This window comes from Lemur catta, chromosome 1, assembly GCF_020740605.2.
Source record: "Lemur catta isolate mLemCat1 chromosome 1, mLemCat1.pri, whole genome shotgun sequence".
In the NCBI taxonomy this organism is placed as follows: Eukaryota; Metazoa; Chordata; class Mammalia; order Primates; family Lemuridae; genus Lemur; species Lemur catta.
In genome coordinates, this window is record NC_059128.1 from 221,513,442 (window position 1) to 221,528,236 (window position 14,795).

At 44.7% G+C, this 14,795-nt stretch overlaps 1 protein-coding gene across 1 annotated transcript in view; it reads right to left on the bottom strand.

Moving 5' to 3' along the window:
* The window catches only part of LOC123630466 (kalirin), a 457,953-nt gene that overhangs the window by 97,198 nt on the left and 345,960 nt on the right, over nt 1-14,795 (bottom strand). The window contains exons 14-15 of the mRNA XM_045540114.1: nt 9,097-9,292; nt 205-371 (exon numbers count right to left, since the gene is read on the bottom strand). Coding sequence (XP_045396070.1) covers nt 205-371; nt 9,097-9,292 — 363 coding nt within the window. The remainder of the gene's footprint in view (nt 1-204; nt 372-9,096; nt 9,293-14,795) is intronic.

A 14,795-nucleotide genomic window follows, 5' to 3' on the forward strand; every position in this document is an offset into this window, starting at 1 on the left:
CCTATGTTACTATTGGGTCTCTTATAGCAGCCAAGCTTTCAGACACTAACACAGCTAGTCTTTAACTTCCGTATTTTCTGAGTGCTGGTTACTTAAAGAGGTACATCTGTGGCTCTGTATGCTTAACCCCATACCAGCAGCAGGTCGCAGGCCTGGCTCAGCTGGCTGAGAAGCCCAGGCTGAAGGTGGAAAGGGCAGGCTCACCTGTTTGACCTCGGCCTGGAGGTGCCGTAGCTGGAGGCACTGCTCTAGCCGCTTATGGGTCTGCTCCGCGTTGAGCTCCAATTCATGCTGCTTCTCATGGAGAAACTCCAGTAGCTCTTGCACCTGGGCTGCCAGATCAATGTCTTTTTCACAGATCAACTCAATACCTGATTTTAAAAAATGCACACAATTAAAAACCAGGTAGTATTGTGAAGACTACATTTCCTTTAATATGCATAACAAAACCAGAATTTGGAAATAGCCATTATCAGTACTCTCCCAAACTCTACAGATTCCTCTGTGAATTTAAACAGATCACCATAATGGGCCTTTGTTTGGGGTGCTCAAACCATACCATCTCTTTTGTATTAACTGGTCCTTTGTCTGGGATTTACTTTTCAACAGACAATAGGCTTCTTATCAACTGGAATGATAAAAAGAGAGAGGAGGTTCTCTGGAAGTCTATCCTTAAATAAGACAGCACCTAGCAATTCCTGCTGGAGGATTTGCCAATACCCAGAATATTCACGAGCAATCCTCTGGATCGTATTGGAAAATACAATATCAAACCAAAAAGCCTCTGTCTCAAGAACTTCTGCCAAGACACTTATTTTAGCTGGTCAGATATAGTTTATCCACTCTGATTAGAGTAGCTGGGCAGTGGTGATTTTATTAGCCAACTACTTATGTCCCCTAAAAAAGCAACTCTTAGAAATACATGCTGCCTCTCATATATTTATCAAACACAGGCAAACACACCCAATAAACACACCCCAGCAATACCAAAGGGATATTGAGTGCTTATCCATTTAGAAAAACCATCAAGTTAGAGTTGTATATCATTTTTCTACTGATTCACAGCAGTTAGTAAGCCCAGTCAGTCACTGACAGGTGTTCCCAATGTTATGGATAAACCATCCAACATTAATAAACTGTCAACCACCTGACCTATAACGGGAGCCTTGAGTCAGTACCTGCCAGTCAGAAGCTGTGGCACCGCTCCTTGTCTACCACCCTTACTATGTCTGTATACTTCTCCCTGTTCACAAGCGTAGATGTGCACACACAGTTTCCCTCTTCACTACTCCAGTTCTCCTATTTATATTAATACATTATCACCAGCCGGCCCAAGGTAGCCTTCCTGAAATAGGTTTCTACTTCAGAAAGGGTCATTAGCAAACTCTGAGACATAGCAAAGGAACTGCCTTACTTATCAAAGTCTCTCTCTCTGCTAGTGACTTGAATTTGATTCCTTGCTTAGCTCTCAAAGACTACATGGAAAGTGCACTAGCTTTGGAACAGTCCTGAGCTGGAATCCTCAACTGGAGCACATTATGTAGGCTCTCAGAAGCTTCATCTTCGTCATCTGTAAAATAAGATTTTACATGCCTACCTTCTTCATAAGCTACCTACCTCCATGATACATTTAAAGTATCTGTCATATACACATATAAATATAGATCACTGCTCCTTAGTCCTGTGGCTTTCCTGGTTCCTAACTCTTGCCTTAAAATCCCAACTTTCTGCCCTCTCACATTGTTACCCTCTTGGTTCCTGTCACTTGATGTAAGTGACCCATGTTTCTTGATTCTGATTGTCTACCCATTAGTGATTCAGCCTTGCTCAGATCCCTGGCTTTGGGAAAATCCCATCTCTGGATTGCTGTCTTTTCTGATCCCCGGGTCCGCCTGACTCTGCAGCTTCTTAGTTCTGTCCAAATCCTTTCCCTGGCTTCTCATCCTGTGATCTATGACCCAGTCCAACTGTGGTCCTGATGCTGACGCCTTGTCTGAGATGCTGAAGAATAGGGTCCCAGTCACCAATGGGGTTCAGATTCAAAAGCCCGGCAGATAAGTTGCCAATGGGTAGTGTACTTCCCCGGGGATCAAACCCAAAGAAGCCCACCAATCTCAACATATGGTCACCTAAAAAATAAATCCCCTTCGGGAGACTTCCCCATCACTGGGACTCACACCGTCAGAAATTAATCATCGCCACCACCAACACACCTGCAGCATGTAGTCGGGGGAGTATAGGAAAGTCTGTACACGCTAAGGAAATTCATTTCTGGAGGTAAAAATAGTGTTTTATATAAGGACAATATGGGAGAGTGGGAACATTTTTTTTCTGGTGTTACATGGTAATAATTTCAGTATCTTTTCATGTTTATTTTTTCTGTCAGTTTCATAATTCTAAGCCCCAGCTCCCGAAATATCTGTGGGAGACAGAGAAAAGAACGGCTTGTTCTTTTGGCAGGCAACTCCCTTTAGTTACTATTTTCAATTACCAAGAGGATGAGGTAGAGCATCTCCTTGACTGAAATAAAAAATGATACAAAAATCTCTACCTCTGCAGGGCTTGGCATAGTGGGATGACCCCTGATCCTGTGTTTGCTTTCTGGAAATGTAATTTAAGATCCCTCTGCAGAGGTGGAAGCTCTTCCTCACCTCCAGTCACAGTGTGGGTTTACTGCAGCACGTGTCTCTAGGGTTGAGTATGCTGGGCGTGGGGGCAAAGTACCTTTCCACGTGCACCTCACAGCTCACCCCTGCCACACCACACACTAATGGGCTCTCTGAATCTGGTAACTTATCAAAGAGGTTAGCCACCTGCTTATGACATCATCCAGGACAGGCTCCCAGCCTGCCCTGAGACTCAGGCCCTGCATTTCCATCCAACTCGTTTGATATTGTTTTATGTGAGATGAACACGGGAAATAAAATGGATGAAGACGATGCTTATTGCACCTCAGCACTCCTCAGCAACGCATCACTCTGTGGATGTGGGGAATGGGAGGAACATGAAGATGCACCCAGCTGCACCTGGAAGACAGAAACTGCCCCCCTCCCACTGCCCCAAACACATCGATGTAAGTCCCAGTTAAAACCCATGAACTGGTAAGTATTCGTCAATCAGCAGCAAGTAGAGTTTGCTAGTGTGGACATTACTGCTCTCAATATGATCGTAGACCTGTCTGACTTTCTTAGGGGCATTCGGAAATGCAAAAAGACACATTTGTTCTTTCCATCACGTAGTGGAATATATTTGTAATTAAACAGTTTGCCAGTCTCCCTTTAAAAAGTCCTATTGAGGTTTCTTTCTGATGTGCCCCCGCAACGTCCTGTGCTCACATCCCATCAGAAAGCTTCCACTGATGTTGGTTCCTTATTAACTCGTCCATGTTCTCACAGGAACGCACGCCCTCTGAAGCCAGGGCTACATCAGTCTTATTCATCTCTGCCTCTTCAGGTCCTACCACAATGCTTCACTCATATATCACCCAACAATTACCTGATCAATGAATCAACAGGCCTCTTTGGGGAATAGCTGAAGTCGACAGTACCCGAGAGCTCTGGGGAAGGGACAGGCTTGGGTTTGCTCTGCAACCTATTAACAGTGAGACTCTGGGCTCCCTACCCTCTCCCAGTCTAGGTTTCCTCACCTGTGAAATGGGAATCACAGCAATGACTTCTCAGGGATGTTGTAAGAACTGAAAGACATAGAGTATATACAGTGCCTGTCATCTAGTAGGGTCAAAATATTCATTTTCCCACTTTTTACATTCCTTTAAGGAAATAACAATGAATATATTTTTGATTATTGATGGGACAGTTGAATGGCTTGAATGAAATATAAAATCTTGGCCGGGTGCGGTGGCTCAAGCCTGTAATCCTAGCACTCTGGGAGGCCGAGGCGGGTGGATCGCTTGAGGTCAGGAGTTTGAGACCAGCCTGGGCAAGAGCGAGACCCCGTCTCTACTAAAAATAGTAAGAAATTACATGGCCACCTAAAAATACATATAGAAAAAATTAGCCGGGCATGGTGGTGCATGCCTGTAGTCCCAGCTACTCGGGAGGCTGAGGCAGTAGGATCGCTTAAGCCCAGGAGTTTGAGGTTGCTGTGAGCTAGGCTGACGCCACGGCACTCTAGCCTGGGCAACAAAGCGAGACTCTGTCTCAAAAAAAAAAAAAAAAAAAAATCTTACAGGTGTTTAGGTACTTGCTCAATGTGTATCATTGGAAACTACGGTGGTGTGAATGCTATTAGACCAGTGCTCTTAACCCTGGCTCACATTAGATTCATCTGGAGAACTTTTTAAAAATCACCATGTCCTGACCACACCCAGACCAATCACATCAGACTCTGTGTGGTTGGGACCCGGCCATCAGTTAGTCTTTAAGCTCCCAGGGTGATTCCAACATGCAACCAAGATTATGAATCACTGGAGAAAATGGTACAATGGCCAGCAACCCAGGGAAACAGATTCCTTATGCTATGTTCAGTTAGCAGAAGGCTCTGCACTGATGTTTATTTAGGGCTAAAAGCCACAGCTAATGATAATGTTAGTTTGCTTGCCTTTGCTGCCAGGTGGGGGTACCACTTTACCTTCCTCAGAGAGAGGTGGCTGTGGTCTAGGGTAGGATTTGGGTATTTCTGGCTATGCTGTTCCTTCTTGTAACATTTTTTTTTAACTGTTGTGTTCTTGAAATATGTGTCTGCCTCATACAGAGAATATCTTTCTTTTCTCCTACCCCCCTCCCCTCCTCTTTCCGTGTCACTCCCTCTATATAACACCTGGTTCAGAAATTACCGAGTTCTTTAATCAGGTTTTTAGATCAGTGTTCTCAGCTCTGGCTGTACCTTAAAATCACCTGGGAAGTTTTTTAAAAAACTAGGCCCACTCCAGACTAATTAACTAAGGCTCCCTGAGGGGTGGGGCCCAGACATTGGTATTTTTAAGACGTTCCCCAGGTGATTCTAAATATGCAGCCAGGTTGAGAGCCATTGTTTCACTTTAAGCTTCTTTCCCCCTCCTCACAGCCCCGCAGGGTCCACATTCCTATCAACCCAGAGTACCTTCCATTTGAAAAAAACACAGGCATTTTTTTTTCCTTTTTTGACACCAGTAAGATTATTTGTGGCAGTGGTCCCCAACCTTTTTGACAGCAGGGACTGGTTTCATGGAAGACAATTTTCCCACGGACCGGGGTGCAGGGGTGGTGTGGCGCTCAGGCGGTGATGTGCAGCCTGTTTCCTAACAGCCGTGGAGGTTGGGGACCACAGATTTGTGGTCCATTATTTTTACCTACATCTGCTCCACCCATAGTGATGTTAAGTTTTGATTAATTCAGCAAACATTATTGAGAACTTGTTATGCACAAGACATAATCACTCTGCTAGATGCTGGGAATGCAAAGAGAAGGAAAAAGGAATCCTACCCTCATACTGCCAGAGAAACTGCAGGAAGACAATGCCAAAAGAATGCAGTATATAAGTATAAAAATATAGTAGTTGTCGAGCTTCCCTGAGCCCTTCCCATGCTCCTGTGCGATCCCACTGTGTCCTCACAATGACCCTGTGTGGTAAGTATTCTCATCACCATTTTTCAGAGGAAGGCGAGGTTTAGAGAGATTGGGTAACACATTTATGGACACTAGGTAGCAAGAAGTGTGACCAGGATTTCAATCCAAGATTTCCTCTCGTATCTATATTCTCATCTCTATGCTCAAGGAGAAGAGTGATCTCCAAAGACTTAATTTATTTTAAGAATTTATTTATTTCTAAACCCTGGAGATAGGTTCTTCTCAGGCACAGTACATTTTAAGTATCATGGCCACAGACTCCAGGCATTTTTCACTTAAAACCTTTGCATAAAGGGAGAACTTGATGCTTTGATTAAACCACAAAAAGCAACATATCCATAGGATACACAGCTCTTATCTTATTCCTAAGACAGCCACATGGCCAGATTTGATCGGACAGAAGACCTGTGGCATAGCCAATGAGGCAGTTAGGCTGAATTATGGGAGGTGATAACTGGACAGCCCTTTAGAAATCAAGGCCTACCTGCCACACTAGACAGAAGAAGAAACTAAAGTCTACAGAGAAAGAAAAGGGACTTCCAAAGTCCAACTGTTCATTGGTGGTGGAATTGGACCTTGAACTCAGTTAGCATGTTTTCCCTAATTTGGCTCCTTCCAGCAAAACCTACCACCTCCCAACTTGAGGCTCAAATACAAAATTCTATAGTGAGGAAAGAACAATGAACAAATTAAAAAATTCTCCCTACTTGTCTCTATTCCTGAGGCTGATGTTGACATAAGCAAAGACTTTTTGCTTTGGTTAGAATTGGTGGCACACTCAAAGGATTTAGTAGAACCTGGCTCAATCTCAGAAACGGCACACTTGAAAATAAGCATATAAAATTTCCTAGTTCCATTTGCTACTATAAAATCAAAGCATAAACCCTTAATTAATTTAGCATGGAGGGCTAAATACCAACAAATCTTACTTGTGATCATTGTTCTTTTTCTAAGATAACAGTTTATTTTACCTTTAGTCCAAATATAGTTCATTAGACAAACATTGTAAACGCCCAAGCCACTCATTGCCTCAGTCCTGTGTCTCTGAAGTCCTGTATTCCTTGGCCATGGTGTATGTTGGGGAGTCATGGGGTCAGGTCCCACCCCAGGCCCACCCTTCACACCATCCCTACCCCCGCCCCCTAGCTCTGGCGTGGTTCTGCCCTCCCCTTCCCTAAGCCCAGAGATGAGCTAGATGCCGCCTCTGTAGGACCAGGCATTCGGCCACAGACAGAGAGTGAGCTTTCCTAGACTCCCTGGATTCATTCCTGTCAAAGCCTCATGAGCTATGCCAGACTGAGCAGCCAGCCTCAGCAGACAGGGCTGGAGAGGCAATCAAACCTCTTTTGACAAAGCTCATTTCTAGTATAGGATACTGTGGGGGTGGGCAGCCCATCTGCCTGGGGCTGTTGTCACCCACTCAGCCCTCATGGTTTGGGTGGACGCCAAGCATAGCACCTCCAGTTACAAGCAGCCCTCAGGGGCTTCCAGCTCCCAGTAGTCTTTCTGTTACCATGGATACTTGGCTCTTGGGACAGAGGTTGGTTTGCTCAAGGTCATGTCAGCACCCTGGTGGTAAGTACTACAGGTTTGCAGCCAGACAAGACTCTTTCTCCTGCTCGGCACAGACACTCTGTGTCTGCATTCTCTCATGGTCCCCAGTCTTAGCTGGATAGCCTGCTGCAGTGAGCATCATGAGGGTAAGCCACAGGGCTAAACCCTGACCAGATAAGGTTCTCAATCACAGAGAAAGGATCACAGCTGCCCTACTTCCCTACCAAGGCTCTGAAAAGGTATAGTCCACGTCCTAGAACACTGCCACTCAACTTCAATGTACACACGATTTACCTGGCGATTTCGTTAACATGCAGATTCAGATTCACCGATCTGACATAAAGCTGGTGATTCTGCATTTTTAATCAGCTCCCAAGTGACGCCGGTGCTGCGGTACAGGGCGCATGCTGAGTAGCAAGGTCCTAGGTTGGTGGAGCATTAGAATCATCTGGAAGACTCCAGGAAGCACCCATTGCTTCCCAAGAGATTCTGATGTGATAGGTTCTAGGGTTAGGTCCTTAGCTCTCATTTCAAGCAAGTTCTCAGGTGATGCTAATACTGCTGCTCTGGGGACCACACTTTGAGATCCGTTGTCCTAGGCATTCCCTAGATGTCAGCTGCTGGGATTTAATTATCACGATAAAAAGTGGTGGTTCTCAGCCCTGGCTGCACTGTTGAATCACCTGAGAACTTTCTGCTGTTGTCCAAGTCCCATTCAGAGGTAGTTAAAAGCAGAATATCTGGGCATGTGGCCTGGCCATTGCCACTTTTTAAAAAATCTCCAGACAGATGCAGGTGAGTAGCCCTTCCTGGGACTGTGCAGAGAGCAAGATGCACACTGTGAACAGGCCTGAGTCTCAGAGGCAGTCTGTTCATAGCACGAGCGAAAATTCAAGGAAGGATTGTGCTGACAAAAATGAACAGCATTTACTAGATTGTCTCTCCTCTGGTTAGGAATGAAGTTCCTTTGAATGCTGGTATTTATACTTTTGGGTCATCAAAAAAATAAAAGACAAACCAAAACCCAAAGTACCCTAAAGTTTAGTATGATTACTAAGGCCCCCGACAATCTCCTGGCTTTAATATCCTTCATGATCAGCAGGGGCATGGCCCAAATGTGTTTTAAAGAGTCGATGGCCTTGGCTTCTGTCTTCCTCATCCTGGAGAGCAGAGACTGACACCAGCAAGGACCTAGGTAGGAGGGTGGGGTGGGTGGTAGAAGACACTCCACTGGGATGTGACCAGACAAGTGACTTCTTTTCTTCTGGACTAGCTGTAATCAGGATTCACCATGGCTCTCTCCAGTTCTGACATCAAAGGCCATCTTGGGGAGTGGCAGGTATAACAGTAAGCACTCACTCATTTGTTGGATAAATTTTGAATAAATCTTGAGCAGGAAAAGAAGTTAAATCTGGGTAACTCTGCCATGTTTTTCTGAGAAGTTATAAAATTATATGACCTTGCCATAAATTTTTATCAGCACTGCTTACGCAGACCAGTGATAAAAAATTGAGGACTCTGAGAAGCACGAGCAGGAGACAAGGTGAAGGCTGGGGAACAGGGGAGGGGGCGGGAGAATGTGTGCTGGCGGCAAGGACAGGGAGCAGAATGGGAGACAGCTACACGCTCGAACACAGTTCACATGGATGTCTGGCTGCTTTGGTTTGTTTTTCCAGGCCACCATTTTTTAAAAATCTGTGCTAATTTCCATCATTGGCACTCTTATCTCTCCGCAGCACCAGGAGACCCCGGCCCTATTCCCATCTTCACCACAGCCTAACGGGGCAACCTTGGACAAGCTATTTCAGCTCTCATGGCTTCTGGTTCTTTTTTTCTTTAAACTGGGGGTAAACCTCTTTATTCTTTGTATGTGTAGGAATAAAATGAACAAACAGGGTGGAAGTGCTCCTTGGAGGCTAGCTGGCATTCTTGTTTTCCTTATCTGCCCCGCAGGAGAACGGGAGAGGCCACCCACCTGAGGCCTGGACCTCCATGATGTACTGGTGCAGGTCCTGGCCCTGCTGGACGACCTCGAAGGTCATGTTGTTCATGGCCAGCTTCCGCTCTGTGTGGCGCTGCAGCCGCTGCTCTGCCAGGGTCAGATCTTCTGTGTTGAAGTCATTCATCTGCCGGAGCAGGTCCTCATTCCAGGCATCTAGCTCTGCTGTCACCTGCGAGGGAACCACCGTCATCACTACAGGCTCGCTGGGTCCACGAGAGACTGCTAGGCTGAAGCTCACGATTCCGAGCCTTACTCACCGACCCACCCCTCGGATCAGTCCCTGCTTCGCATCTCTTCAACCCTTAGACTATATTTAAGCAACACGGCCATGCACCCACATATACGTGGCTTTAAAAGTGCTCTCAGTGTATTTCAATGCCTACAGCAACAGCAAAGGAACAGCAGCAGGTGTTTATGTTATGAATTATGATTTATAAACTTTTTGCATACTCCATGCCATTCAATCTCCACAGTGACCCAGTGAAGCAGACATGGTGGAGGTCTCCAGATGCATCTTTTAGAAGAAAGAGGAAGCTGACCCTCACTCAGGCAGATGGACTGACTGACCCTGCTAGGGAGGGGCAAAGCTTCAGACATAGCTCAGGGCTACTGACTGCAAAGACTGTCTACCATGTGGCTCTAAGCAAATTGTGTAATTGTACTGGTCCTCAAAAATGAAGTAGTGAGTCTATTTCAGAAACAGAAACTGAGGGCTAGAGAGGCCTGGTGAGTGGCCTAAGGTTACATCAGTGAAAGAGCGGGTGTACACCAAGCCCAGGGGTCCCGGTCCCTTTCTGTGTTCTGTTATGCAGGATTCTTTCCCTCATTACAAGCCTGATACCTGCAAATAGTGACTGAGCAAGGTGTAAATATATAGCATACCTCTGGAAATTCAAGCAGATTATAATCAATTGAAAGGCAGTAAAGATTCTAATGAAAGCTGAAGCATGTAACGAATGGAAACATCACCCTCACATCAACGTGCTGATTGCTTATTGCTCTACATCTTAGCTTATATGACTTCACCTGGTCTGCTCTCAGTTCTCTGCAAATAGAGACTAAATCCTATACTTCCTCTACAATCCCTGCACAGAGATTGCACCCACAGTAGGAACTCAGAAGTACTGAATTAGATATTAAATAATTCCCTCTGATATGTGAATCAAAATTAAAACTTTTTAATAAGAATGTGGTTTTCAGATCTGTCATCCCGTGCTGCCCCCACAGCAGCCCTGCGAAGACAGCAGCATGGGCGCTGCCATCCTCTTTTCCCAGGAGAGGAGGCGGAAGTGTCACCACAGGTCTCACGCTTGCAGGATGGCCCAGGCAGTCTCAGCACATATCCCAGAGCCCTAGTTGAGCGGTTTGCTTCATGCCAGCCTCATCCCCGCTCACATGTAGCATAACCTTCTTACCAAACACTGCTGCTCCAGGAGTGCCAGGGACAAAGGGAACTAGAAGACAGGCCGAGGCAGGTGGGAGCAGTGCTCTTACATCCCGTGCTGGGGCCATGCTCGCTGGGGTGGAAAAGCCACGCAGTCCCTCACGGGATTTTATTTTTTATCTAATAGCAAGACCTTTCTTCAAGCAAAATAGAAACAGATGAAAGTGTAGTTGTTCTCTTTGAAGCAGAGATGGGGGAACTTTGAAAATACCACCCTCACTGCCCCAGGTTCTCACTCCACGCCCCCACACCTTTTCAAGTCAGCTCAGGGATCTGCGGAGCCCAGCAGGAAAACCCAGTGTCTACTTATTGTGGGAAGTCCTGGGGGACCCGGGGACTGGCAGGTGGCCGGCAAAGGAGGTTTTTGTGGTAGCCTCATCTTTGAAAAGTACTTCGTTCTCTAACTAGAGGAGAATAAGAGAGATGATGATTTATAAGAGATAATTTAGAGCAGCAGTCCCCAGCCTTTTTGGCACCAGGGATCAGTTTCATGGAAGACAATTTTTCCATGGACTCGGGGTGGGGTGGTGGTTTTGGAATGATTCAAGCACATTACATTTATTGTGTACTTTATTTCTATTATTATTACATCATAATATATAACGAAATAATTATATAACTTATTGTAATGAAGAGTTTGTGGGAACCCTGAGCTTGTTTTCCTACAACTAATCTATATTTGCTACTGCTCCCCAGCACTAGCATCACCGTCTCAGCTCCACCCCAGATCATCAGGCATTAGATTCTCAAAAGGAGCATGCAACCTAGATCCCTCGCATGCATAGTTTACAATGGGGTTCGTGCTCCTATGAGAATCTAATGCTGCCGCTGTTCTGACAGGAGATAGAGCTCAGGCAGTGATGCAAGTGATGGGGAGCAGCTGTAAATACAGATGAAGCTTTGCTCACTCCCCCACCGCTCACCTCCTGCTGTGTGGCCCACTTCCTCACAGGCCACAGACCAGTACCAGTCTGCAGCTCAGGGGTTGGGGACCACAGATTTAGAGGATGAAGAGGACTTTATAGCCTTTATAGGACTAGGTCTATAATTATCTTTTTCCTTACAGTATTTTAAAACTTAATGTACAATTTATACACAATAAAATACACATATTTTAAGCATTCAGTTCTGTAATTCTTGGCAATTTTATATGCCTGTGTAGCTGTCATCAAAAACAAACTATAGAGCCTTTCTGTCACTCTAGGGAATCTACTAGTGCCCCTTTCTAGTCTGTTCCTGCCCTCCCCCATCCCCCTACCAGGTACCACTTTCTGATTTCTGTCATCATTGATGTAATTTTGCCTGTTCTTGAATTTAATACGAATGAAATGATATAATACGTATTTTTATATCTGGCTTCTTTTGTTCAACATGCTGTAAGATTCATCCACGTTGCTGTGTGCATTCCTTGCTACAGCTGAGCAGTATTCCACTGTATAGATATACCACAATTTGTTTATCCATTCTCCTGCCAGTGAACTTCTGGGTTGCTTCCAGTGTTTGCCTAATATAAATAAGATTGATGTGAAAGTTCTCATACAAGTCTTTCTGTGCACATTGGTTTTCACTGGTCTTGAGTAATTACCTAGGGGTGGAATTGTAGGGACATAGGGCAGATGTATGTTTAACTTTGTAAGAAAGTGTCAGAGTTCATCAAAATGACTGTAACATGTCACATTTCCAACAGCAATATATTAAAGTTCCAGTTGCTCTATATGCCCACCATCATTTGGCATCATCAATCTATTTAATTTTAGCCATGCCAGTGGGTGTGCAGTGATATCTCTTTATGGTTTTAAGTTATATTTTCCTCATGACTAACGATGGTGAGAACATTTTCATGTGCTTATTGACCATTTGTATATCTCCTTTCATAAAGTGTCTGTTTAAGTCTTTTGCCCATTTTTAAAAAAAATAACCAAGATAATTATCTTTTGATTGTAGATTTGTAAAAGTTCTAAATATATTCTGGATATAAGTCCCTTGTGAGATAATAATTGAAAATAGCCCAAACCACAATTTTTACTCCATTTTCTTGCCTACAAACTAAGGAAAATTAAAATAAAACTAAGACAACAAGCATGAAAGGAAGAGCCTGTCTTTTTTTTTTTTTTTTCATTTTTAGCTTTTGTTTTGTTTCCATGAAACTGAGTCTGTGAAGGATCTGTTTACTGCAGGAAGGTCCCAGGGGAGCTCCAAGGCTGGGAAGCTGGAGTGGGGGGTCCTGGCGAAGGGAGCAGAGTAAGGCTGAGGTACTTTAGTTGAGACAGTGAGCCCAGAGGTCTGGCATCATGGGACTCTGAACCTAAACTGAGTGTGAAATATGTCCAGGAGCCTACATCTGCTGTCCTATATTCTTTCCTCCCCTCTCCTTACCCTCTTGCACCCTCGTCACCTGACACCACTGAGTTGAAGAATCCAGGTCTGTTGTGAACCTGGAGAATGAGAATTTCCAGGGGCTCCTCAACAGAATGGCCTGACCCCCGAGGCCGCTCTCCCTGGGTCCACACTCGCTTCACTCTGTGGGACGCTCCCTCCCCATGTGTATGTTTTTAATGTTTACTGAAGTCTAAATTATTCTCTTTCCTATGCATTTTCTGTTTCCTCAAGAAATGTTTTTCATTGAGTTCCTCCTCTCCACCTTCTTCCTGGAATACAAGGCTAGTTACAATAGGGGCTCATTTCTGTTTTTTAAGGAAAATATTTGTTTTCAAATGGGAAGCTTGCCTGACTGCTAATAAGCAAACCCGGCTCTCCAGCCTCTCCTCGTGCTTCTGCTATGAGCCGGTCAGCCGGCTCCTTGCTGGCCCTGAGAGCTGGCTCTGCCCACTCCCAGCCTCCTTCCCTGGTTGGACAGCCCTGAAATGTCCATGACCTTCCTCCCAGTCTGCTCAAGCCCTGACAGCCCTTCCGAGGAAACCCTCTGGCATGAAGAGCTTCACGACAACCCCTAGACACAGAAGCCTTTCTCTGGATTATCTATAACATGGGACGTGGGTCAGTTTGCCAATACAGAGATAAGACCACAAAAAGAAAAATCTGCACCAGATTTAACACTATATGGAGAGAATGAGTTTAGGTCAGAAACTAGGGCCTCAACCCAATGAATGAAAGATGGAGCACAAGGTCCCCAGAGAGCATTCTGCTTCCAGGCAACCTTGCTTACTTTCTCCCTCCACTTATTTAGCTCCATCTCAGCTCCTAGTCTGCTCCGTTCCCCTCCTGGCTCTAGTGGCCTCTGTGTCCTTCACTCTCCTGAATTAATTGGAGTGTTAGGATACGATGACCTATTTGAGAGATACACTGGCAATATTTCTATTGTAAAAATTGTCTACATTAGAGGCACAGCTACAAGAAAAATCAAAGGAGCTAGAAAGAAATTTAGAGAGGGTAAGAGGCAGTGGGAAATGGGAAGGCTCACTTCAAAAAGAAGCCCAAGAATTTCCTGTCAGATAAAATGCACCAAGTCCAGTATTCTGCTGCCAAAAATTGCTCTGTGGGAGTTGGTTTAGCAGCCACCTTGGGCTCTGTTCTCAGAGAAGCTTCTCGATTGGCTCCTCCCATTTTCTGGATCTTCCCAAGTATTTATGTGTAGGGAAAACTTCAGTCCCTCTTCCGCAAATGTTTTCTGTATCTGCCTGAATCGAAACTCACCTGCCCCCTTTCTTCCCACTTCCTAGGGTCTATTCCCGTCAACTTCATTCTATCACCTGCAATATTGCAAACCTCACTGTGTAGTCCTTTCTTCAGATCGTTTTTAGATGCTGGTGATGATCATGATAAAGATGACGAAATAGTTGAAGAAGATATTTTACTTTGTATTGTGCTTTTATTACAGGATAGACAGTGTGTTAAGCATCTTACTAACTTTCTTTTACTTAATCCTTACAGAAACTCTAGGAGGAAATGAAAACAGAGAAGTCAGATAGTTTTCCCCATGGTCTCAGAGCTGGCGGTAGCAGAGCTGAGCGTTCGTTTACAAAGCCTGCTGCTTTTAACCACGATGTTACATCAATAAGGCTGCTCTAAGCATTGATTTCTGGGGATATCCTTCTTTTTACTATTCTTACTTCAGAAAAGTGCTAGTTTTACTCTTCCTTTGTTTTCTTCTTCTTCCAGAAAAAAAAAAACAAAACAAAACTCCATGATAATGCAGTTTTCTCCACTTCACATGAACCTTTAGATTAATTGTGCATTCACTGAGCAGATCAATAAATTAATTGTGTAT